Source organism: Pygocentrus nattereri, chromosome 14, assembly GCF_015220715.1.
Source record: "Pygocentrus nattereri isolate fPygNat1 chromosome 14, fPygNat1.pri, whole genome shotgun sequence".
NCBI lineage: Eukaryota > Metazoa > Chordata > Actinopteri > Characiformes > Serrasalmidae > Pygocentrus > Pygocentrus nattereri.
Window position 1 is genome coordinate 7,388,560 of NC_051224.1, and position 26,665 is coordinate 7,415,224.

The 26,665-nt window shown below is 38.8% G+C and overlaps 1 protein-coding gene across 1 annotated transcript in view; it reads right to left on the bottom strand.

Moving 5' to 3' along the window:
• Positions 1–456: 456 nt before the first annotated feature.
• Positions 457–26,665, bottom strand: part of tbc1d16 (TBC1 domain family, member 16) — a 44,705-nt gene continuing 18,496 nt past the window's right edge. Inside the window, exons 4-12 of the mRNA XM_017705891.2 lie at positions 23,464–23,655; positions 20,976–21,123; positions 19,549–19,713; positions 17,629–17,777; positions 10,184–10,318; positions 9,907–10,093; positions 7,384–7,563; positions 4,123–4,269; positions 457–2,600 (exon numbers count right to left, since the gene is read on the bottom strand). Coding sequence (XP_017561380.1) covers positions 2,340–2,600; positions 4,123–4,269; positions 7,384–7,563; positions 9,907–10,093; positions 10,184–10,318; positions 17,629–17,777; positions 19,549–19,713; positions 20,976–21,123; positions 23,464–23,655 — 1,564 coding nt within the window. The 3' untranslated portion in view covers positions 457–2,339. The remainder of the gene's footprint in view (positions 2,601–4,122; positions 4,270–7,383; positions 7,564–9,906; positions 10,094–10,183; positions 10,319–17,628; positions 17,778–19,548; positions 19,714–20,975; positions 21,124–23,463; positions 23,656–26,665) is intronic.

Genomic DNA, 26,665 nt, shown 5'->3' on the forward strand with positions numbered 1-26,665 from the left:
TAAACATAACGTAATAAACTGCTGCTTAAATAATACTTTGTTAAGAAGTCAAGCCTATGCGAGTCAATAAGAATTCAGGGGGACATACACTAATGTTCAAAAGTCAGAGACCAGGAGATTGACAAGGAGATAATCCACTTGAATAAGGAAGAAAATAAGGGAAAAGGTGACAGCAAGTCAAATAACTGGAGGTAGACCTCCAAAACTTTCAGATAAACAGAACTTAAAGCTGTCATCTTTGAGAGAGAGGAGAAAACCAACTTCCGCTCTCCACTCTCATTTTTCAGATCTGAAAAAACCCATAGATGTTTCTGTCCATCCTTCCACTGTGAGAAAACAACTTAACACAACAAGTCTGAAAGGATGGGTGGAACAATTGACTGGCCAGACCTTGGCTTGGGATTACTTGGACCACGGGAAGGGTGGACTCATTAAATGCTGGGGAAAAAAAAAAAAAAACACATTTAGTGGTTGAGAGTTTTGCACAATTGTATGTATATTTCTGCTTTTTTCCTTAAAGAAAATGAGTAACATCTACTTAATGACCATTTTTATTGGAAATTAAATAAAGGAAGGATGGTCTCTGACTTCTGCACAGTACTGTAGTTTAAAAAACAAAGACATACTCACTGTCACAAGAAAACCATGTGACTTTTTTTTCTCAAATGCAATCTGTGCCTTTACATTGTGTGACCGTTTCATGATGAACGCACACAAATAGAAAATCATTCATATCTCATCTCCACATTAAAATATACTACACAATTATTCCCAAAAGTAGGTAATGTACAAGACAAATTCATGTGGAATCGATGTACTCATCTGAATCAAGTTAATTCATTACTTTTCCCGTGCAATTTTTTATAGATTTTCTACTCAGTTATACAGTTACTGTTTAGTTTTGTTATGACAGTGGAAATATAGGCCCTCATTGCTCATCTTCCAATTATGTCAACATCTCTTAGCCCTTCTCCGAGTGCTCGCCCATGCCCCTTTGCTCACTGGATATTTGAGGAAACCGGCCGAAAGCCTAATGGTTAAGAAAAGGTTCTGTAATGCATGTCGTTTACAGAGGCTGCATGTGGAGAGTCCCGCAGACTAATGTTACCTTTTAATGGCAATTTGCGGATAGCTGCTCTCCCGGCTGCTCTCAAACAGGCTCTGGGGAACCTTTAAGACACAAGCCATCTTCTATAGCCCTCTCTCTCTCTTTCGTTCTCCATCCATCTCTCAGACCAAAGCCTCCCAAACACTCCTGCTCATCTAACGGCTGGCCCTCAGATTAACTAATTATAGGCAAACTCCCACTTGGGTTTGGACTGGAGCGCTTTTCTCCCCTGCGGTGTTGAGAGGCATTATGAGGAGGATTAAGACCTTCTGCCACAATCATGATTTTAACACAAAGCTCAAACGGTAGGAACCGACAGCACTACAATACATCATAATATTGCTGCCTCTTTCTTCCAATTTCCCTTTTATAGTTATACTTAAATAATGATTACTGGTTAGTAATATAGAATAATAAGACATGCAAAAGCATATGTGGGGAAAAATAAGTATTGCTCCGCTTTGTTTACAATGCATGTTCAATACTTGAAAAAATTTCCAATATATATTGCTTTGATAACAGCAATTGACCAACATGGCATCCTAATGAAAGCAACTGTCTCATACCCTCTCTATTCCAATATATGATGAGATCTGGAATTAGGAATGATCAATACTTTTTCCCAAATGATGACTGACTGGTGAAATGCACTTATCAGCTATTCCCATAGTTTGACTGAACAAAGTTTAAGCCCACTAATGGCAGAATTATTCATATTCAGTACTATATCTGAAAGTTGCTGTCTCTCTCACACAAAACACACATGCATACTACCTGAATTAAAAAAGAAGAAAAATAGTAATAAAGAGTATCAATATATTGGATCTGTCAAAAAGAAAGATTGTAAAGAAGTAGACTGTAATCCTTGTTTGTATGCGAAGACTGCACTTGTGTATTATTGATGCCATTCTGTAATCCAATCCTTCTGTGCCTCCATATGGGTTGCCAGTCCCTTTCAGAATCCTGCCATTTAATAAATGGAAATTAAACACAGAACGATTCCATCGACTGCATTCATGAGGCTCCCGTCTACCGCTGATAATGTCTCTCACTTTTAAATAGGTGTGTTTGGTTTAGGCAGTGTTCCATATTATATTAGATAGCAGATATCTCCTAGTCAGCTAATAATGATGCTGAGGACTGCATGTCCCAGCATTCACCCGTGTACCTGGCGAATGGTACCTCTGGAGCTAGACCTTATGGGTAGCGTAGTCCTTGAGCCCAGCTGCAGTCAGGATTGCTTGCGGAAGTTGAAGATGTCTCGCGCCTTCGAGCTGCGCTTGCTCTCGTTGAGCTGGCTGGGGGAAGGTGGTGGTTGGGGGGTGGCCGTGCCTCCATAGGGGCAGCTCTTAGAGTCCGGGTGCTCTCCGGAACATTCTACGGCAGGGATGTAGCGGCTGTCCCACATGCCCGGCCCACACAGCTTACACAGGTCATGCAGACTGCAAGGGATCCTGGGAAGCAGTCGGAATTGATAGAGGAGACTTCGTGCCTGGCAAAAAGAGGACAGGAGGGCAGAGAGAAGTGGGCATTGTGTTTACAGGGCAGTGAGCTAACAGCAGAGAGACTTGAGCAGAATTGTGTTTGTGTGACAACGCCGCATGAGGGAGGGTGGCGTAGTTAGAAGATGGGTGGGTGGTAAATTCTTTTGGACTAGTTCATTATATCTATTTAATAAGAGACAGTACATGCAGTAACCTCCTGTCAGTATAGAATATTCACCTTCAGCAACATGAATGAAATCTAACTAGGCCTGTATAAGTCAGCCTATGAAGAACAGCCTACTTGTGTAGTAAAAGCAATGATGTGAATTAGGCTTGAACAGTTTTACATTACATAGTGACAACAAAAAAAGGCTAGTGCAATATATTCTTTATTTAATATATTACACACCTTTAGGCTTTTTTTAAAACTATAATTCTCCTAATTTCTTAGGAGTTTCCTCAAACAGGTCAGAGAGAGCAGGCTGTGTGGTTAATTTTGAGCCAGATTTTTACTTTCTACTGTGACTCCACCAGAGATTGCACAGTAAAAAGTGGCTTGTCATATCTACCTAAAAAATTACTTCATGTAGCAACAAGCAGTAACAAGACATTGAACTAGTTTTATTCAACTTAAATTACATTGATTGAAATAATCATTAATTCAAAGGCTGGGTAAGGTTAGGTTTCGCATAATGGAAGTAACATATTAGCAATATATCTACTTAATATTAGTAATGTATAAACAGTACATCTGCAACATATTTACTTCAGTGTATTCAGATGCTTCACTGCTGCTACTTTACAGATAATATGTTAAGAATTTATTAATCATCTACAAAGGATACATACAGAAAAGCTCTGACTTAATGAACTGTTCCTGAAAACTCTATTTTTCAAGGTGCAGAACAATAAAGGAACAACACGTCCAATGTCAAGATAGGCTGGTCTTCTGTATTTCTCCTCTAATGATACAGCAAAAATAAATTAAAAAGCTGTGAAATCTGATATTACAGATGACACATGTACAGACCAGTCTTCAGCCATGTCAGATCTGGAGACCTAAAGCAGTTCATTCCATGTGAACCAGCAATAACCAACATAATGTCAGTGTTTTCAAAAAACCTCAGTGACCTAAAGCTTTATTTTGTGTACACAGGAGGATAAAACACTGAGAAAAAGATCTAAAAAAATCCCAGCTAGTCAACAGCACTGATAACCTTGATAACCTTAAAATACAGCTCACCCCTTCAGCCAGCGCTGCCACTTCTATTTGCTAAACTTAAACCAAATAAGCTGAAAAGGAGATACCACTATTGGTTTTTACTTCTGACTGTGGTTTTATTATAATTTAGGATTTCTGTTGTAGATGCTGTGTATATAACTAACTGTTTAAACCCTTTGAATGCTTTAGTAAACAGTACAGCAGAATAACAGTGATAACTCTGGTTTTCCTCTTTGATAGTTTATAGGGGGAGGCCACATCTAAATTGTGTGCCTATGTCTGAATGTGTGTGTATGTTTTTACAGTACCTTCCTCAGCACCAGTTCTCCATTCATGTGCATGGAGAGGTTGCTAAAATGCAGCAGCATCTGATCGGTTGCAAGCTGTTGCTCCGTGACGTCATCACCGTACAGCATAATGATGGCCACACACAGAAAGAGGTGGAAGTAGTCCGTCTGTCACACACATATACACACACAACCAGAAGCAATCAATAAATCACCTTGAGTCCACATAACAAATCAGTTAGCAGCTACAGACATCTCAAACCACGAGCCGCTATGCAAACAGGCGAGCAGAGGAGATGAACTGCTCTCCAGTGTCACCTGATTATTACTATGTCAATATATGCTAATGCCACTCTGCATTAGCTTGACAATTAGCATCTAATCTTCATTAGTGGTTCGGCTGAGACAGCTGTGAAAGTCAGACTGACACACTCCAACATCAACCTGCCTACCTGCTGAGCTACTATAGTCACTCTTGAGCATTTAACACTGAGTGCCAGGTGTACATATGAAAGAAGACAGCATAAAATGTGTCTTGGTGCAACTGCAGTATGCACCCAAAATGAGTCTGAATTTAATATTCACTTTTCTACCACTGCAGACTGTGTGTAGCCCCACCCACTGACTGCTTGCTCGTGAAATGCAGGGTTTAAAAGGTGCAAAGAAGTAGCCATCAGCAAATTTGAGATAAAACGGAAAACAAATATTTACAGACAAAAAGATATGGGTTTCTTTCAGCGTGTGTTTGGGGCTTGTGTCTCTACTCAACTGCTAACACAAACAATATAACTGAAAAAAACAACACGCCTTTGAGAGCCCATAACAAATTCATACCTGATTTTAAAAGGAGAAAAATCAAGTTGCTGAGAATTTACTAAATCTGAATATGTAATCAGCTGCACATGTAATATTCCCACCCACTTTTTATGTAAGGAAAAGAAGCGCATTTTAACTTGCACATAGCCCATTAACTTTATGTCCAGCCAGTTTTGTAAATAACACAAGACCTCAACGCATCTGAAATTGCCACAAAAGGCTTAGTAAATCGGGCCCGAGTGCATTATCAAGTCAAGACAAGTCAAGAGGTTTTTATTGTCATTCCATCTTAGTACACAGTGGAGTGAAACTGCGTTTCTCCAAGGAACACAGTGCAACATGGAACAAAATACACAGTGTAAAGTGTTATCCTAATAGACTTAGAGGCACTACTACATAGAAGGCTGATTCAAAGTGATAACTAAAATACTAACACTGTTAATAAGACATCACATACGTGAATGTTAAACCTTCCATGTTTCTCATTTTTAGATATGAAGCCCCACATGGACTTGATCAAGGTGAAGATTAGATAGGTTGTGGAAATGACCACAGGGAAAGAAAAAATGATGCTTTGTGGCAATTACAATGTGTCTTTGCACATAATATAAAATATTTTTTGTTTGGAAATTGTTAAAATGAAACTTAAATTGAAAATACATGTCAGTGGCCACCCATATGCTTTGTAAGGGTGTCTAAGTGTAGCCTACACATGGAAAAGGCTGCGTATTTGAATGAAGTCAGGGTAAACGAGTAAGCAGGACAGCCAAGTTAATAGAAGTGACTTTTCTTAAACAACAGATAGATGTTATTGTTCTCATCAAGTATGTCTTTCCAAAACTTTATACATCTACACTGAAACTAGGACAGAGGAACTAAAAATACAATGCAAAAGGGAAGTGCACTGTGCCTATTTTGTCAAAACCCAGGCTAGAAGCTGAATTTCATCAAAGGAGACTCTCATTAAAAATACACTGACCTCTCTGAACCTCTTGATTATCCACTACATGCATTGCATCAAATGTCACATACAGCATCTTTTCCTAACCTTTAATAAACAACAAAGCATTCAGTTGCTCAAACAAACAAACAATATCAAGCAAAGGGAAGTGCACTGTGCCTATATTGTGAAAACCCAGGCTAGAAGCTGAATTTCATCAAAGGAGACTCTCATTAAAAATGCACTGACCTCTCTGAACCACTTGATTATCCACTACATGCATTGCATCAAATGTCACATACAGCATCTTGTCCTAACCTTTAATAAACAACAAAGCATTCAGTTGCTCAAACAATCTCAAGCAAAGGGAAGTGCACTGTGTCTATATTGTGAAAACCCAGGCTAGAAGCTGAATTTCATCAAAGGAGACTCTCATTAAAAATGCACTGACCTCTCTGAACCACTTGATTATCCACTACATGCATTGCATCAAATGTCACATACAGCATCTTGTCCTTACCTTTAATAAACAACAAAGCACTCAGTTGCTCAAACCATCTCAAGCAAATCAGATCCTTTATTATTTAAAAATTCTGGATTCAGGCTCATCTCTCTGTAGTAAATGTCACATGTTTTGCAAGCTTAGGATTTTGCAAAAAGTGGTTATTTTGCTCCGTTTCTCTATCTAGCTTCTCTATCTACCTTCAATGTAACTACTAGAAGTGTAATGATTCACAGTATCGCATTACATTGTTCATTAAAGGTCTCTCACTTCAATACGAAGAAGTATCAGACAATACATTCAACAGCCTCGTGCAAACAGAGTTTAATCGTGCATGAAGTGTAACAAAAAAATAAACAAGCCTACAATGCATTTAGCCCCTTCCTCAAAAACATTGCTTCCTCTTTACCTCAAAATCAAGAGCAAGGTGGAAAAGCACGTTCCTCATAAAAGTATATCAGCTCAGTTTAACCCATTAACATATTAGCCAGTGGATAGTGCATGTATTATAAAACACAGTGTTGAATGCTTTAAAAATCAAACATTAAAATATGAACATAAGGCAGATTTTAAGGCACTCCTTAGTTTTGCTGTATTGAATGTAATCGACACCACTAATTGTACTGAACTACATTTTGTGAATTGTTTCAACTCTGTCAACAATACATGTCCTTCAGAAGCCACTTCATTCAGACACCAGGTCTGGTAGAATAAAGCTACAACTTGGGTTTACTGACAATATTGATTAATCTATCAGCTACCATTCCATTAATCAAATCATCAAGCCTTCTTCAGTTTCCTCTCTCATTTTGCCTCTGTGTAACTTCTGTTTGTGCCACAAGCCATTAATTATTTTATGGTGCAACAAAAGACAGAAGCCTCCTACATCTGTTTTCTGGCTGTAGAATCTTGTTGTATGTCTGAATGGCTGCATGTGATATAAGAACATTTCAGATCATTTAGAGCACTCTCGTTTTTCAGTAAACAATGCATCAAGATGTCAGGTTAATTACTGCAGCTCTACCTGGTAGTGAGCCCAGCAGGCCTCCCACATACGCAGGGCCTCAGTGTCGGGGAACTCGCGCTTGAAGCACAGTAGAACCCAGCGGTGACAGAATAGCAGCTGCAAACCATCCTCTCCCAGACGCATCAAGTGCTGGTGGAACCGTGGCAACATCAGCCGCAGGAGCTCCCTCAGATACATCTATATATAAAGAAAAAGAGAGAGAAATTTACTCATAATGACTCTACACATCTAGCCGCCTATCCAGCAGTCCTCAACCCTGCCCTGCCTTGCCCATGATATTTTGCCCACAATGACAATCATGTCAATCAATCATGTCACTCATGGCAATCAATCATGTCACTCATGTCAATCAATCAGTCAAATAAAAATGTCTTTTTTCACTGAGAGGCAATTTCCTTAGCATATTTTTACATTAACAAAACCCCCCAAAAAACCGACCACATGACAACTCAACTCACAAGTTTCAATCAGGTCTTTGCTCTAACCACACAGCATTGGTTTGTGTTATGAATGATCTCAGGCTCAGCGCTGATGCAAAAAAAAAAAACATTCTATTTTGGTCTTATTAGAACTTACTGCAGCTTTTGATATCTTTGGTCACAAGATTCTAATGCACTGCCTTGAATACTGGGAAGGGCTCTCAAAAAACCATATTTAATGCACAGACAATTCTTGGTTTCACTGGGAAATTATTCATCAAAGAGATTTAACATTATATATGGTGTACCACATGATCCAGTTTTGGGGCCCTTGCTCTTCTCTTTGTATGTTACCTCTAAGTTATTCCATTAGAAAACATACATTTTCATAGCTTTGCTGTTATACATTTAGAGTTCTTCTGATAACTCTACAGAAAGGCTATCCAGCTGTGTTTCAGATATTTCTCAGCTGAAGTCACAAAATTTCTTTCAACTTCGGTGGTTGGTTAGTGTAGTGGTTAACACCTCTGCCTTCTACACTGTAGACTGGGGTTCAATCCCGACCTAGGCAAACACCCTACACTATACCAATAAGAGTCCTTGGGCAAGACTTCTAACACTGCCTTGGCCTCCCTGTGTAAAATGATCAAATTGTAAGTCGCTCTGGATAAGAGCGTCAGCCAAATGCTGTAAATGTAAACTTAATAATGAAAAAGTAAAATACTGATATTTGGTTCTAAAACTAAAAAAAATGCTTTATGAGAAGCTCGGGTCCTTAGCTACATATATCAAATCTGAAGTACAAAATCTAGGTATGATCTCAGACTCAAGCCGTCACTAAAGCAGCTTTCCATCATCCTTTACAACTCATACAAAAGGCATCCTTTACAACTCAGCAGCACAAATCCTAACAAGAACAAAAAAAAAGAGATTATATTCCCACTTTAAAATAACTGCACTGGCTATCATTATAGTTTTAAGGCTCTAAATGACCTTACAGCACAACATTTCTTTCTGCTTACGTTGCAACACGTCATCTTAGATCTGCAGATACTGGCATTCTGTAAATACCTTCAGTAAAATACAGAAAATGTGGGAAAGCTTCTTTCATTATGCTTCTAAAATGTGGAACTCATTTCCACCTTTTATTAGACAGTCAAGTCTGTTACTGTATAACATTATCACTTGCCTCTTTGAGCTGCCACTGGTATGAAAAGTGCTCTATAAATATATTATTATTATTATTATATTACTATTAACTCTGTGTAGCAGTCAACTACAAAACATATTCAAACTTTGAAAGTGATAATTCAATATGCAGACATACACTGCTGTGAGTCATTCTGTGAAGACTGATATAATCATTTAAAAGTGAGTGGTGTTGGGTTGGAGTTTTTCAGACCATGCCATCCATATTAACATCATACATATAGACTCAAAAAGAAGGTCCGGCTTCATGTTTAGGTCTCAAAGGCAAAATGAACATTGATGAACATCCTTCACCAAGTTCTGGTTGAGTTCTATTGAATACTCTTTCAACAGAGTCTCAATCCTCAGATTTACAGGCTCAGGAAAGGGGTTCAAAGGACAGCCAACATTACAAAAGGATCTTCTGCATGCTGTGCGCAATTACAGATTTCCACCAGAGAGGTCTCCAAATCCTCAAAACTTACACGGTGTCGCTTTAAGCATGTGCTGACCTACCCATTATGGTTGGGGGAAGAGGTTTACAGTTTCTTACTTACTATTTTTCAAACATTAAACAACTTAAAATTTTAAACATTAAATACTGTGGACAACCTATGGTTTGTTTTAATGTTTGAACACCTCAAATGTCTGCGCGAATGCAGCCATGCAAAGGCATTAAATAAAATAGAAGAAGGATCTTGCAGAATATCTTGAACCTTTAAAACTTTCATAATGTCTGCTGATTAAAAAGAGAAATCAGAGACTTCAAAGATTCAAATTCAACTCACAAAGAGCTTTTGAATCAACAGATTATTTGGATCAGGTGTGTCACAGCAAATGAAACAAAAAATAATAATAATAATGAAGTTAGCCTAGTTTCGACTGGTTAATGTGCCAGAGCTGGAGGTCTCACCAGCTGTCTCTCCATGTCTTCATCTCTGGGGGAGCTGATGAAGATAGTGTTCTCCATCAAGCCCACAAAGCACCAGAATGTGTCGCTCTCATCCTGGATCTCAGTCAACAGAGGAGCCACCAGGTCAGACATTCCCTGACAGTAGCCCATCTCCGGATTAAACACTGCATAGTTCAACAAGATACGCCTGGAGGAAGAGCAGGGTAAGCAGAAATTAAACACATCATAAAGAATAGACGAAGAGGAAGAAGGAAAAGAGAGAACACGAGGTTCTGACCTCATGATCTCCACGTTAGGGTTGTTCTCTCCTCTGAAGAACATGTTGCTCCTGTCGGTCCTCACCACGTCCTTGTCTACTGTAAACTGTACCTTCCTCCAGAACTCACTGTGCTCTTCAGGACTCATCGACAACCTGATGGAAGGAAGAGAGAGATTTATTATTAATGACTTAACACATCTACCTCTAATCTAAAGGGCTACTGAAATTCAGAAACTCTTTATATTCTTAGCAAAAAAAGTTCTATATAGTACAAAAAAGGGTTCTTTGGTTTTAACAATAGTGAAACGCTTTTGGTGCTATACAGAACATATCAAAAAGGCTCTATATAGAACCATCTACAACACATTCTCCATGTGAAAAGCTTTTTAAGGACGCTTACATCATGCAACAGCTTGAGTATTCATGGTTCAATATAGAACCATTTTCTTAACTAAAGAACTCTTGAAGAGCCATTTTTTTAACAGTGTAGGTCAGTGGTCTGCATATATGTGAATTTGTTCCTCATGTGTTTACTTGATTTTATTTTATTCAATTACAAATTTAGCTGGCTGAGCATATTGCTTGTTGGCGTGATGGGAGAAGGAGGTGAAACATCATTGGTTAATAATATACTCCACCCACTGGTGCACAGTGATGGAATCAAAACTCAGAAGTTTTGGATGCAGCTAAACGTCATTATGATTTGACAGAAGATCATATGGGAACATAAGGATTTTAGTTTTGAAACAGTTCAGTAAGATGAATCATGCTTTATATGATTAGGAACATGAATTAACAAGGTAAAAAAAATATTCCAGACAGACTGATGTCAAATCAAAATAAATTACTGAACCTAGAACTGGATTTGCCTCGACATGATGATATATATCCCTTCAAATATGGTGTCCCAGAGAGCCTCAAGGCTCTCAGCATTAGCTTGAAAACAGTCACCAAGTTTGACTAATTAAATAGTATGTCATATGTACAGTTATTTGCAAAAGTTTCAGTGCTGCAAATGAATTTTGCTGATTTTCTCAGTGAAAATAAGTAGACGTTCTCTACAGAGAAGACATTTCTGCACATTTTAATGTAAGATTATTTGCGGAATTCAACTTTTCAATTGAAAAAATAAAACAAAATGTAACCTATGCAAAAGTTACATTTTATGTTTCATAAATTATGTTCTGATCCCAATATATTTGCATTATGGCTGTAGCTATCTGTCTATATTTTCTTTGTTTTGTGACAGACGATGTTGGGTTTGGGCCTCACGCATACAAGGAATATCACTGCTATATTATGGCTAATATCTTTATTAGAGAAATAAGAAGTGCTTGTAAAAGTGCATTAGAGTGGAGTCTAAAAGTCTGAGACTCCACTGAAAATCTGACACTACTTTAAAACAAATAAATGCTATGGCATTTAAAAAAGAAACAGAAATAGTAAGGATTCTGCATTATTCCAGGTCACTGAGCAAACTGAAGCAAATCTGTGAAACTGACCATGCCAGGGTTTATTTTTGTCTTATTCCTTCCATTGAAGCTCATGTTCAGTCAGATGTCTTTCAAAATTGGATCTCTTTGAACTGTAAATGATCAAAATGTTTGTATAATGCTAAAATTGACCATTACATTAAACACCCAGCAAATTTTGAATGAAAAAACAAGCAAGAACAACAAACATAAACAAACAAATAAGCAAAAAAAGCTGCATAAAAACTAACAGTCTGGGCCTAATATTTTGATGACTATGTGTGATTGACAGCACTCAGACCAGCACTTCAAGCCTGTTATGTTACTGAAGCAGAACCAAACACAACAATACTTTACTGCTAGATATGCATGCAAGGAATGCTGACGTAGCCAGTTGAACAAGATAAAGAAAGAAAATTATAGTAAAGAATGAACAGAAGAATGAATGACTGTACAGATTACAATCAGATAAATGAGCTGGCTTGATTGATCAGTTACGCTACCTTAGTCAAGTTAGCTTTTGCCCATCACCAGTGTTCTCTGACTTATAACACAGAACATAAGAACATAAAATATAAAATATATTATATCTTTGGCACAGACCTTTTACATTTTATTTTTTTCCAGCAGCACTATGTAATTTTTTTTAATCAAAACTGAAAGAATCAGCACTAGTGAATTAGAAGTTTTTGCTGAAAAACACAATTAAAAAGATACTGAAATAAGTGTGGGCACGCTAGTGTGAGTCTCCCCATAAAGCCTGAAATAATCATTTGAAAGTAAGAGGTGTCAGGTAGGACTACATAGGAATTTTTCAGACCACTTCACGGTTTTTATCTAACGTCATGTGCACAGGCTCAAAAAGAAGTTCCGGCTTGAAGTTTAGGTCTGCAAAATCAACATTATACTGAGGAAGATGTGATGAGAACAATAGACAATTCACTTACCTCCCTAAAAGACATGCTTTTCACCAAGTTTTGACTGAGCTCTCTGAATAGTTTTTCAATGCGCTAGCAATCACGAGATTCATCCACTCCGGGAAGGAGTCCAAAGTACAACCCACATTACAAAACGTTCTTCCACGTGCTGCACGCAAACACACATTTTCACCAGAGAGGTCTCCAAGTCCCCAAAATGCTCACAGTGTAGCTTTAAATTCAGCAAATAAACAGCAACTGTCTATTAAAATCTGTTCTCTGCAGAGGAACAATCTCGGTGTTAACCTATTTTCACTATCAATATCAACAAAACATGTCATTTGACTAGGGGCGCCCAATTCTGCTGTTAGGCCTGTCATGATGGAGAGGTTTTGACTGTAACTTTGTTTTCCATATCAAATAAAGATGTAGGTTTATGGACATTATGGACACCTGTTAAATATTCATGGCAGATACTACAAAAATTCAAAATGCAAATGATCAATAAAACCAACAGATCCTAGGCTATTAAACACGTTATCAACTGATAATAAAAAAGAGCCCTTTACCTGCCAGATAAGGATAAGAGATGAGATTTATTGTTAAAAATCCTGTGTGGACCACCGCTGCAGGCTACTGGTACATTATCCTTGCATAGAGTTCTCTCACTGACACATGGGATCACTTAATACTGTTTTGCTCAGTGTCATTCAGAAATATATTAAAATTGCACAGGGACAGATAAAGCACTCTTGGAGTCTTCATCCACAGCTGAGGTTTAGGGCACTTTTAACTCAAAGGCCTAAACGCTCTTTTACCAAGCAGGTGGGATTTAATTAACACTGTTTGTTTTGCATGAAGTAACACCAGACCTGACGCAACTTCACACAACTGTTTCAGAGCCTGTGTTTGTGCAAACTATTCCCCTGGCAGTACCCCCACCCCTCCCTCTTGCGCTCTCTCTCTCTCTCCTCTCCCTTCCTCTCTGAGGACTGTGGCTGCACGGCTGAAAAACACTGATCACAATTACACACATCAGTGTTACTGTAGACTATTTTAACCCACGCAGCACCAACGTGCAGCTCAACCACAGCACAGCGGAACAGTACAGATCACCGACATTATAAAGGCACAACTGCATCACTGCAGATAGCTGCAGAGACCTTTACTGACTGTAATTAAAAGGCATAACATGACAGCAGTCCCGGAGGAGAAACAAAAAGAATGGAGATCGCTGACTGGAGCTAAATTCCAGGAATAGAGCATCGCCGAACGCTACATTCACCCTAAGCTCAGGACACGCAATATATCTTACACTGTGTTCCATTCTAGTCATGCCAAGTTATAGCTGGAGGTACAATGTTTCAGAATGTTAGCCAAGTGCGATTTATCACCACGATTTAAGGTCAGATTATGTCCAACTGAAAGCGATGCCAAAGACATGCTTACTGGTCAAAGGTAAATAAATGGCTAGACTTTACTTTGATGGTCCACTAGAGATGCTTTGTAGAACTTACCTTATGTTTAACGCATATCAAAGTAAATACCAACTAAAAGAATACTCCAGAACTTCAGTCTAATCCATATCTGTAGCAACTACCCCTTGGCTTGTGTTACAAGTGTGCTTTTGGTTAATGAGTTTTCCATTCATTTCTAAGTGGGTCAATGAAACGGTTTGAGATGATGCATTTTTGTTTTCAAGTCCATTATTTTCCTACTAAATAATTTAAAAAATCAATGTCATATGACATTATTCTACAATATCTCTTATGTGAGCATTTTTTCAGCACTTTATAATAAAATTTGATTTAAGCACGTCATCTCTCAGTCTAAAAATGTCAGTTGGTGAGGCCGCTCAACCATATTCGCAGATTAAATAAACTATTTAAAAAGGGCATTCTTAATTCTTAAGAAAATAGGCATGTTTGATACCATTAAAATCATAACATGCTACAAAATAGGGTGACTTTCTAAGTATTTAACTCATACCAAAAACAATCAGTGAATTCAGATTTTTTTTTAAAATGTCATACAGAACAAGTGGCAACAATGGACTTTTATTCTGACATGCTTTTAAGAAAGACTTGACATTTTGTTGCATCACAAAGAAAAACCCACATAATAGTAAACAGCTATTAAATTATAGTAATTACTGCTGGGGTTAGGTGCTGGAACACTTAGGGCTAGTTTTCCAGACCCAGTTTAAACTTTAAAAAAAAGCTTTTCACTGGTTTATTTAAAAACCCTTGTTGTGAAAAATTGTCTTTTCCTTGCGTTTTATATACAGTTTTATATAGTAATATCTATCAATATAGAAGTGGATGTCATTGTTTCTGTGAAGTCACAAAAACCAACACATTTAAATATCTCCTCCTATTCAACCTACAGCAGTTTAGCCCCACCTATTTGCCCTGAAGAGTGACTCAACCTGGACTGTTTTCTGAAAGGGTCACAATAAAGGGCAGCCCATCAGAAAAGAGCCCATTTACATATAGCAGTCTTCAAGGCACAGCAACACTAACATCCTGGAAAATTCTAAAGGATGAAGACGGTTACGTAAAAATGAATGATGACTGTTTTTGGTACATAAACCACACAATCATTATAGGTGGACCTCAGGGGAAAATAAAATGGAGTACAAACATAGGTCATGAGCCCCAGCGCTGATGTCCCAATTCAGTCTTCAACTAGGCTTAATTTATGTCCAGGAAAACCTTAAAGCTCACCTAGAATCTTGTAATAGCTTCAGTAACAAAGCTCAGATGGATTTCGAATCAGCTGAAAGAATGCACACTGCAAGTTAGAATTCTTCACTATCGATGGTTTGGTAGCATTACAGGCTGATCAATACCACGCAGTGGCACTAAGGTCACAGCCCCACTAGGATTACACAGTTAACTACATAAGGACATGTGTAGCATGACTTAAAAAAATGTAATGCAGTTCTCTCAAAAAATACAGCTGCAAGCCGTAGTACACTGACAACTACGCTCCATAAAGCATCAAAGCCAGCACATGTAATGCCTGTTGTATCGATGGGCCGACAATGCCTTAATCAGTTATGACACACGCATTTCCTCAGGGACACATTAATTCACACCGTGCGTGTATCTGCACACATGTTTATTGATTGGTAGTGGCTTGTTTCACACTGTCTCTGCTCGGTGGTCCATTGAGATTCGCGGCGGGTGTTAAGACGGCCTGTGATTCTGTAATGCACGTCTTTAACACACGCACAGTAATGACTGATCAAAGTGCTGTCAAATGGCTGCGAGGCTGACAATGACTGCGCATTGCACCAGCAGCTTTTAGGCACTAATAATAGAGGCAGGCAGCATAAAGGAACAATTCACTGAAATGTTAATACCAGGGAGGCACCCATATGGAATTCCTGGAGAGATACAATATGAAATATTTAACACGCTGTTGTGGCCAATACCAATTTCAATAACCAATAGCTAATTTTTCACTGGTTCACACCAGTGCCATTAAACATCAAGGCCCAGAGGCATGACTACAACCAACTAGCTGACTTAATTTTTAATTAAAGGGATGCATTTATACTGAATATTAAACAACACACAACTGCTTACAATACATGTAACTGACACCAATTCTTATTTGAATTTTATGTTCCACCTTAAATGGCAGAGCAGTCTAAGTAGGTGGTAAAAAGAACCAGCCTCAGCCTTTTATAGCATAGCGGGTAAAGAGTCAAGTCCTACAGCACTAGGTATAGATGTCTTGCCCCTCATATTCTGTAATATTTTTATTGCTATTGCAGAATGTTTCCTTGCAGTCACAAATCTTGAGCTTATACTCTCTGGAACTAAGCCCCTAGTTCACACTATAATCCACATATAAAAAAGAAAGATCATTCAAAGACCTTTTGTTGACTGACTTTAGACTAAAGACGTTTTGCTTTCAATTAACCCTATACTATAATATTTATGCAGCATTTAATTAAGTTTTTATTATTTACCTTAATTGTTTAATCGGTCAAAACAAATGACGGAGCATTCCCTTTTTTAGGTCACTACCAAAACAATCGTAACACTACTGAAACTTTACCAGATGTTTCGGCAGAGATGATTTTAGCTCATTTTGAGCAGAACTCAAAAACATGAGCCGGTGCACGATTAGCAAACACAATTTTGAACAGTTGTACACACATACAATCATATTTTTTTATTACAACACAAAAAAGTGTTCTTAACTGCACAAAATGTGTTTTGGTAGTGACAGTTCTTAATGTTACTCACTGATCTTTAGCCTTCGGGACACATTTACTTCAAAATAATGGGATCTAACTGCTCACCATGTGGCTATGAGGGACAGGGATGCAGTCTCAACTTCATACTATTCAGATTGTTCTTTTTACTGTGGGACTGCAGTTTGAACTAATTTAATAGAATGGCCCCATAGTAAAACCACTGACATTTCCTTTAGAATTAAAAGAGGCTGTTGTTATTGCACCTTTAAGACTGACATGTAAATGACATCTATTGCAATTAGCTGTATTAGGCTTCACTCAAAACATCTGGACTGAAACACTACAACTAAATGGCAGAGCTAAACTGCTGTAGACCATCACAAAAACAGTTCATTTGAAACTGTTTAAATGCAGAAGGGCAGAAACTGTTAACTGTTAAAGTAATTATTTATTTGTCATATTGCACTTTTGAAAAATATATCAAAACAACAATAACTCTAGACTTGAATAGGCTAATCGTGTTGTACACATTTGTGTGTGTAAAAGACACTGACCTCTGAAATTTGGCAGTTTTCTACTTTTAGTTTTTAGCAGCTAAACATGCACATTAATACCTTGTTTTTCTCATTTGCCAGTATCACATTTAGCAATCTGATTGACAGTTTTATAAACCAGGCCATGTTTGGAAATGTTCCAGATATTGCACCTGAGGTTGTTTTCTTTAGAGGAAGTGGTTTTCTTGAGGGAGAAATTATTGAGCACTTTGGGAGTTTATGTCCTACAGAGGGCACATTTAGGCCTTTGAGCTTTAAGCAGGAGCTGATCCAGAGTCAGCGCTACAGCAAACAACTAGCATCTCACCTTCTCTGCTGGATCTCCTGATACTCGCTGCGTTTCTGCAGCCTCCAGGCCTCGCGCTCCTCTGATGTGGAGTCATAGCTGTAGTAGTGCAGCAGGAAGGGCCACACCTCACCCCGGATAGAGGGGTCAATGCCTCCGAAAAAGATTGCCTGAAAGAACAAACAGTTCCAGCGCTGTCATTCAGAGAACACCGTGTCTAAGAAGACCAGTTACAGTGGTGCGCTGGGTGCTGAATCTGGACAACTGAGGATGTTTGTTACAGAACGTACAGGAGATGGTTTTGGAGGCAATTCATCCAGCACTTTCTTAATATGTCCCAACATCTCATCAATATAAAATATAGTATATTTTAAAAATACAAACAGTAGTACGCAAAGGTTTGGGTACCGTTGGTCAAATGACGTGTTTTGTTGATTTTCTAAGTGAAAATAAGCTGACAACCTCCACAGAGAACACACTTCTGCACATTTTAATGCACAATTACTGAATTTAACATACAATAAATAAATAAATAAATAAAGTATTAAAAGGTAGCCTGTGCAAAAGTTGTGGCACATTAACATTTATGTTTTAGTAGAAATGTACCATATTTAAGTTTGTTTAATGTATAGAATGTGTTATTTTCACTTAGAAAAATGTTGTTTAAATAAAATGCATGGTATGGCTTATATAGATGTGTGAAATTAATGGTGATTTTACTTATTACTAATCATTTTTGTCTCTTTTAAGCAATAATATTTATACAATTATACTAATACAAATATACACATGTTCAAATTATGGCCCACAGTTTGAGCAACCCTGTTACTGAAACACGTTCACCCACCCAAAGGAAGAGGAAAACCAATAAGTCACATGATAAACAGGAAACTGCAAAGAGCCTTTCTAAAAGCATGGCCAAGACAGAATTAAGCTCCTGCAGGGTATAGCGCAAGTTTCAGTAACATGGATACATACGTATTAAGAGGCAGAACTTAAGTAATTCAATTATTATTACCTATAAAAGATAACAATGCAAACTAATGTGACCAACAACTGACCTATTTTGTACAAAAGGCTTAACATTGTCGATTTTACAACTTTGCCTATATATGAGTATGTACATGTATACATACATACACACATTATATATTTATGTACATACACACACACACACACCGGATACAAAGCTTTAATTTAAAATAACTATTTATTATTTATTTTATATATTAATAATCTGTGCATATCCTCGCTGTAACCTTGTAATTTATAATACTTTGTAACACACAGCCCAGCAGACTGGGACCAAACCTGGAATAAAACATTGTTTCATTAACTTTCATTCAAGTTTCATTCTTTTTTTTTTAAACGTTAAAGAAAGCATTCTCCTGTAAAGTTAGCATTTGGAGATACAAGGTTGTCATGACAGAGACAATGTGTTCAGTTATAGTTCGCTTGAAGCCCGTTACATAACACTGACATAACCATATGACTGATTAAGTTCCATACAGCATAATTACCATTATTGGTAACTGTCATGACAAATGTCATAAAGTTTCATATAAAGATTGCTAAGCACTTCTTGTAAGTCGCTCTGGATAAGAGCGTCTGCTAAATGCTGTAAATGTAAATGTAAATGTAAGCATCCTTTACTTAGTCATCATGACCTCATACATTACAGCATTTGTCACAATAATTAACAATAATGGTAATACAACACTGTTATACTACCCAGAAAAATCTGTCATGATCACTTAAAGCAGCTTATGACATCTGCCATTACATGTTTAGGGCATGGTTACATCAATGCTATGTAGAAGGGTTCAAATAGTGTTACCATATATTCTTTGAAAACTTCCAGAGAAAGGTTCTCTGCTGGTGGAATGTGTCACTGTATCCTGTCTCTGGCAGCTCACAGTGATTAACACTGCTCAGTCTGACCTTCCTGAGCTTGTATTCCTCCTCCACCTGGCCGCTGTGGTTGAGGTGACGAAGCCAGGAGCTGACGTCCAGCCTACGGTACAGCCGCTCCTCAGGGTGGGTCTCTGTTGAGGGCAGAGTGGGTCTACGGATGGAGAACTGCATACATGATTTCTCATCCGCTACCTGAACCACACAAAAACAGGGATTTCAGTGAAGGAGGTTCAGTGAATCAGAATCGTATTTATACGATATGTAGCACAAGATGTACAATGAGTTTCTCTCGATACAGGTACCAATTAAACTAAGCATTGATCTAATACTGCAATCAGGTAGACAACTTGACAATAAAAATTGTCAGTATCATTTAGGAGGGCAGTTTAACAATCATTGACAATCTGATCACACTACACAATACGCTTTTCTGAGTACTTCATGGGTGTCTCCAGTATTTATAGAACATTTTTACTAAAAAGACAGACCATTTATACAAAGTCTATAAACAAAAAACAACAACAGCTACCAGTAACTACATACACTCACCGGCCACTTTATTAGATACAGTTGTTCAGTTGCTCGTTAACACAAATAGCTAATCAGCCAATCACACGGCCGCAACTCAATGCATTTAGGCATGTAGAGGTGGTCAAGACAACTTGCTGAAGTGCAAATCGGGCATCAGAACGGGGAAGAAAGGGGATTTAAGTGATTTTGAACGTGGCGTGGTTGTCGGTGCCAGACGGGCTGGTCTGAGTATTTCAGAAACTGCTGATCTACTGGGATTTTCACACACAACCATCTCTAGGGTTTACACAGAACTGCCCGAAAAAGAGGAAATATCCAGTGAACGGTCAGTTGTGTGGACGAAAATGCCTTGTTGATGTGAGAGGTCAGAGAAGAATGGGCAGACTGGTTCCAGATGATAGAAAGGCAACAGTAACTCAAATAACCAACCAGAATCTCTGAGGAACGTTTCCAACAGCTTGTTGAAAGTGTGCCAAGTAGAATTAAGACAGTTCTGAAGGCAAAAGGGGGTCCAACCTTTTACTAGTAAGGTGTACCTAATATTAGTGTATAGTCTACACTAATAAGTATCTGACTGAATGGTAGTCTATTAGCCAATGTTATGTTTTTTTGCTCATTTACTTGTTAATTTTAATTTTTAAACATTTTCAACATTTTCAACATTTTCTTCCCTGAAAAACACTAATTAAAAATAATATAATTTTGCATATTTTTTTGGGATAACAGCTTTTGAATGTTGTTTCTTTCCACTTGTTTGTAAACTACCTTTGGTGAAGTTAAATATCCTGATACTTAACTTGTGTACTGTGAAAATGTAAGTATTGCAATGTTATTTATTTTGCCATATCACCCACCCCTGCATTAGCACCAAAATTGACTGTGTCGCTTTGCGTTTGCTTTTTTTCTGTTTTTTGTACCCTCACCTGGTCTTTGAGCTGCGTCTCTCTGCAGCATTTCCACTGCTGAAAGACTTCAGCCAGCTTATCCAGGCCGGCGTGGTGGAAGTGCAGGATCTTATACTGACTTTCTCTGCTGGCTATGACCAGCTGACCGCAGGTGCACGCCTCATCACTGTACACAAAATAAACCAGGGCACCTGAGAGAGAGCATCAGCCAGCAAAGAGCACTAAAGCATGCACACTGTCCTTGCTTTCACTGTTAGTTTGCCATACGTTAACATATTAAATAGAAAGCTGTTTTCAAATGTGCCGTTTTTCTTTTTCAATAACTGCAGAAAATAAATAAATAAATAAAAATCAACTGGAAGAACACCTGACAAAAGCGCTATATCCCACATGTCTTACCCTCCTGCTGTAGTGTCAGCATTCATTACAACACAAACCTTTCAGACGCTTGACTCACCTTTGGAATGAAAGACTTTGAGTACTTGCTTTTCACAATAATTTGGAAAAGAAACCGGTCAAATCATTATGTAAGCAAAACCTGCTCTTCATACCAAGGAAGACACTTTAAACATGAGGGTTGCAAAATAAACAAAAATAACCAAATAATTATAGTATTTGTGAAAAGCACATTTATAGTAATAATGACTTTGCAAACACTTTTTTACTAAACTGAAAGTTAACAGTAGAAACTGAACATTACCTTAAAAATTTCAAGGCAAACTGTCCTCAACATTTAGATAAGAGTATACACAGAATAAAACTAGCTACTTCAACAACATCTAACCCAGAGGCTAATCATTGTGATTACTGGCAGCCAGATGAACTATCACACCAGCTACACATGAAGGGATGAAAGGGAGAGTCCATCACCAGTAGACCAGACCGACTGTGATGTTGCAGACTCACACAAAACACGTGCCTGGCTGCAATGTTGGGTGACAGTCTGAGAGAAACTCTTCAGAAGGATTAATGAAAACCTCCACTGCTGAAGGCCTACACTTTCAGTACTGTGTGAAAAACTCAGACAGACAAGAAAACTGTACTAAAACGTTCTGCAACAGTATGTGTACAAACCTGTAACATAAGAATGAGTACAGATAAACATGAATATAGTAAAATCAACAAAGGCTTTGTGTTTGGTTTGTTTGTTTAAAAAGTTAATAATATATTGGCTAGAAAAACACCGTTAGGAAATCACAGGTTTGGTTCCTGACTTCTCCCTGCACTCCAGTCACTTGTTCACATCCATCAAAGACTGATTAGCTGAAGCAGGTATTACAAGGTAACTGTAAATATTGGAGAGCTTTAGAAATAGACAGGCTGATATGCTCACACGTGAAATCACAATGTTCACACAAAATCACACATTTCATTTATTTCTTTTTATTTGAATGTAGATGTCTTTCAAACAAATAAATAATTTTTTTCAGATGGTTTAGACTTTGGCATAGTACTGTGAATGTCTGAAATTTGTTTAGAAGACCAATATAAATAGCAAAGGTAATGACCTATGTGTGATTTTATTTCCACAGCAAAAATTTCAAATGCAGAAAACATTTTTTTTTTAAATGTCATCACCCCAAGTAATATATGCTCAGCATATGCAGGAACCATTCTAAGATGGTTCCGTTCATCTCAGGAGGCTCCTTCTAAAGCTGCCTGAGAGAACGCCAGGAGTGAGCAGAGCTGCATAAACGCAAAGATGGGGCTGATCTGAAAGTGTCTAAAAGAGAACATTTTGGTTTAACACTTTTGGTCACTGCATAATCTAATGTGAGTTTTGATGCTTTCATCATTATGGTAAAGCATTAAAATTAAAAAGCATTTGTCATTTTAAAACATGAACTTTTAATTAGAGGATTGTTCACCACATAAGCAACTGCCAATAATAATTTAAATATCTTCGTTCCTTCTGTACAACTAATCAAGCACACGCCCTAAGTGTCCATATTGGATGATTAGCTATCTTGCTTCCCAGCTGTTGACACTCCCAAATGAAGGCAAATAAAGAAATATCTCATATACTCACCACCACCCTCTGCATAGGTCTTATAGGGTCTAGCCAATTAGAAGTTAGCACATTGGTGGTTTTCATAAGACCAAAGACGCTAAATCATAAATCAATAACATTTTTTTCTGTATTTGCCAACCCAACAGATAAACACGTGAAATTCACATTCCGTCTGCTGCTACACAAACTCATGATTGTAAAAGCTGTTGAAAAAATAGCCGTGGTCAGCTAAAATAACTGCAATCAGGTGTTTATGTAATAGCGGTGAGAGGTTTATATATAAGTAGGTCCAAACTTTCACGGGATTTCTACAGAACTGACCTCAAAATCTCCTATGAACTGTAGGATGAAGGAAAAAACCCTTAAATGAGTGCGAGTGTCAAAACCTTTGACTAGAATTCTACTGAGATTAAACTTGTAACAGTGTGTAAAATAACAGCGACAGTGTAACAGTGGAGTTATGCAGGTTCCTGTTACATTACTCGGCCATCATACCTGAAAAAGAGTCGTAGTGACCTCATGTGACCGAGGTCTACTCTGAACACTCCACACAGCTGCTCTAGAGCCAGGACCTTCTGCTGCTCTTCCCACCGAAAGCCCTGCGATTGGCTGCTCTCAGAGGGGGCGTGGCTGTCCAGACTGGAGGCGGAGCTTGCTGAGTGGGTCATGGACTCATCACACATCTCCCTGGAAAAGAGCCAACACCTGACCAGTAAATTACAATTAGCAAGTTAAGTGTGAAAAATAAACGAGCGGCAACGCTAACACCTGACGATGTTAATGCATCGCCAACGCTTCCAGAAATAACCGTATTGTTACAGTTCATATCTCAATACAGGATAACTTGGCAGAGATTAAGCTGTTCCACAGCTGGGTTCACACTCTGTATCTGGGGGGCCATAGTGTGTGTGTGTGTGTGTGTGTGTGTGTGTGTGTGTGTGTGTGTGTGTGTGTGGTGATCGGAGGAGACAGAGAATGAGAGGAATGTGTGGAAGTTACTGTGCTGGCAGGGGCAAAGTGGAGACACAAATCAGCCACCCTGCCAGCCAGTTTCCCCTGTCACTCGCATCTCTCTCACCCCCCCCCCTCCCTCCCTCTCTCTCTCTCCCTCCCTCCCTCTCTCTCCCTCTCTCTCTCCCTCTCTCTCTCTCCCTCCCTCCCTCTCCCTCCCTCCCTCTCTCTCCCTCTGCCCCCTCTCTCTCTCTCTCCTCATTTTTCTCTAAGCTGTAACATGAACCGCGGCCCTCTCGCTTTCTCTAACTGAGCGTAGCTAACAGGCCGAATGCACCTCCAGACACGTCCCTGTCACAGTACCAAACCGGCAGGCCTGCGTTTAATGGCTGTGTGGTATTTGAGAGGACGTTCAGAGTGCAAACAAAACCAAGCTTGCATTCAGAGCCATATGGCGCGGCCTAGCCAGGGTAAAACGCAGGATGGAGTAACACAAATCGACTGCACCTTCATATCAGCTCACCTAACTGTCCTATCATTACACCTTCACTGTCATAAGAAAACCTTGGATCTGCTAAACGGGAAAAAAATATATGTGAACGGTACAAACTAAAATTTGGGGTGCGTTCATGTAGACGCTTTAGAAATGGTGTAAAAGATCTATATATGGTAAAAGAAACAAACAAACAATCTAGTTTAGATAGTTTATTTATTTAAGATGCTGCTATAACTGGCAAAATAACGTGTAAAAATTATTTTAAAAATCTAAATCAGTTGTGAATTTTTATTCAACATTTTTTAAATGATCATAAACGTTTTTTTTTCCTCCCAAATAAGGGGCTACTACCTACAGAGGTTTCAGTGTAACTGTTTTTTCAGTCCTGAACCTGCCCACTCTTGCTAAATTTCATGCTGCTCCTGCAGAAAATCGGAATCCTGCTTGTGCCCACAACTAAAACATTTGGCCCATCCACACAGTTCCGTCATGGAAAACTGACATACAATGTTTGACACAGTCCATTCACAAATACATTATTCTCTGGTGAAATAATACAGCACTCATTGTTATCAGTCTCACTGTGAAGTAACTTCACCAAAGAATATTTATTGCCAATAAGCATATGCTTGGCAGCTGTGGCCGTCAGACAGAAAGCTTAAACCATCTCTGTAAGCCATAAGAATTCAGGGGGGTGTTTACATGATTGATTGCTTGCAACTTTTTAAAATGACTTCATTCATTTTAATTGTTTTACTGTTATTATTTTATGTTGTTTATACATGATTTACTGATTATTCCAAGTTATTTAGGTTAGTCATCAATTTGCTAGATTTCTCCCGCTCCCCCCTTGCAGTGGGCTGGTTGCTTGCCCACTTCCACACACAACACTGAAAATTAGTCCCGTGCCGCTAGATAGAAGGTCTCATGGGTCCAGCCGGAATCCCACAGGAGCACGGACCTCTAGCCGATCACCCAAATAAATAGGGTTAAATTAAATTTTCTCAGGTGGTCTTAAATATTCGTTCAGTCCTGTATCATAATGCCTAATCAGTTCTTCGCTGATTGTATCACTGGGAGGATAAACTGGTGTTGATAGCTACTTAAAATCTCAGTCTCTTTGTACCTCTCTCTCTCGCCCTTTTGCCCCGCTCTCCCTCTCTCCGTGTCTTTCTCTGACCTTCTCTATCTCCTCCTCTTTGTCCCTTTCTCTCTCCCTCTCTCCCTCTCCCTCTCTCTCTCTCTCTCTCTCTCTCTCTCTCTGGATGACAGCAGGTAGTATGTACAGGAGTGGGCTGTGCTCCCTGTTGAGATGGAGCCGCTGTGGGACTGTTTCTGTTCTTCTGTTGTACACAGCTCTAAATATGAACAGTCTCAGGAGATCAGCAGTGCAGTACAGTAAAGTCACACATCTTAGAGAAACAGGCTGCTTAACAAACTACACAAACATCACACCTAACACAAAAACATGCTTTAATTAAAGAACAGAGACTCCTCAAGAGCTGAGAGAGAGGAACTTTTGCCTTTTTACTTTTTTCCACCTCTACAATTACTCAATCATCAGAGAAACACAAAACAATACCATCTCTCACAGAGAGACAGATACAAACAGAGAGAGAGACATACAGACAGAGAGGGAGACACACACACAGTGTGACAGACAGACAGACAGACAGACAGACAGACAGACAGACAGACAGACAGACAGACAGACAGACAGACAGAGACAGAGAGAGAGACAGAGAGAGAGACGGAGAGAGAGAGAGAGAGAGAGAGAGAGAGAGACAGACAGACAGACAGACAGACAGACAGACAGAGAGGGAGACACACACATACACACACTCACAAAGAGAGTAAGACAGAGAGAGACAGAGAGAGCCTCACAGAGAATTAGACAGAGGAGAGAGAACCAGAGAAACACAGAGACAGACAGACAGACAGACAGACAGAAAGACAATGACAGAGAGACAGACAGAGGGGCTGGGGGTAAAAGTGCTCACACTGGAACGCTGTTCCGTTAAAGTCAGGATGGAACAGCGTTTGGGATCAGACTTCAAAATCCAAGCAATTAGATTGTTCTTACAGGGAAAACCATATATAGACCTTTTACACAGATTCTAAAGCATCTGCATAAACATTTCCCAAATCCAGCCTGTTCAGCCAATGGAAAGCGGCAATGCAGCAGGGTCTGCCCACTCAGTCTCCATAGCAACACATTCTGCAGCAGTCTGTCTCCTGTATAATGGTAAA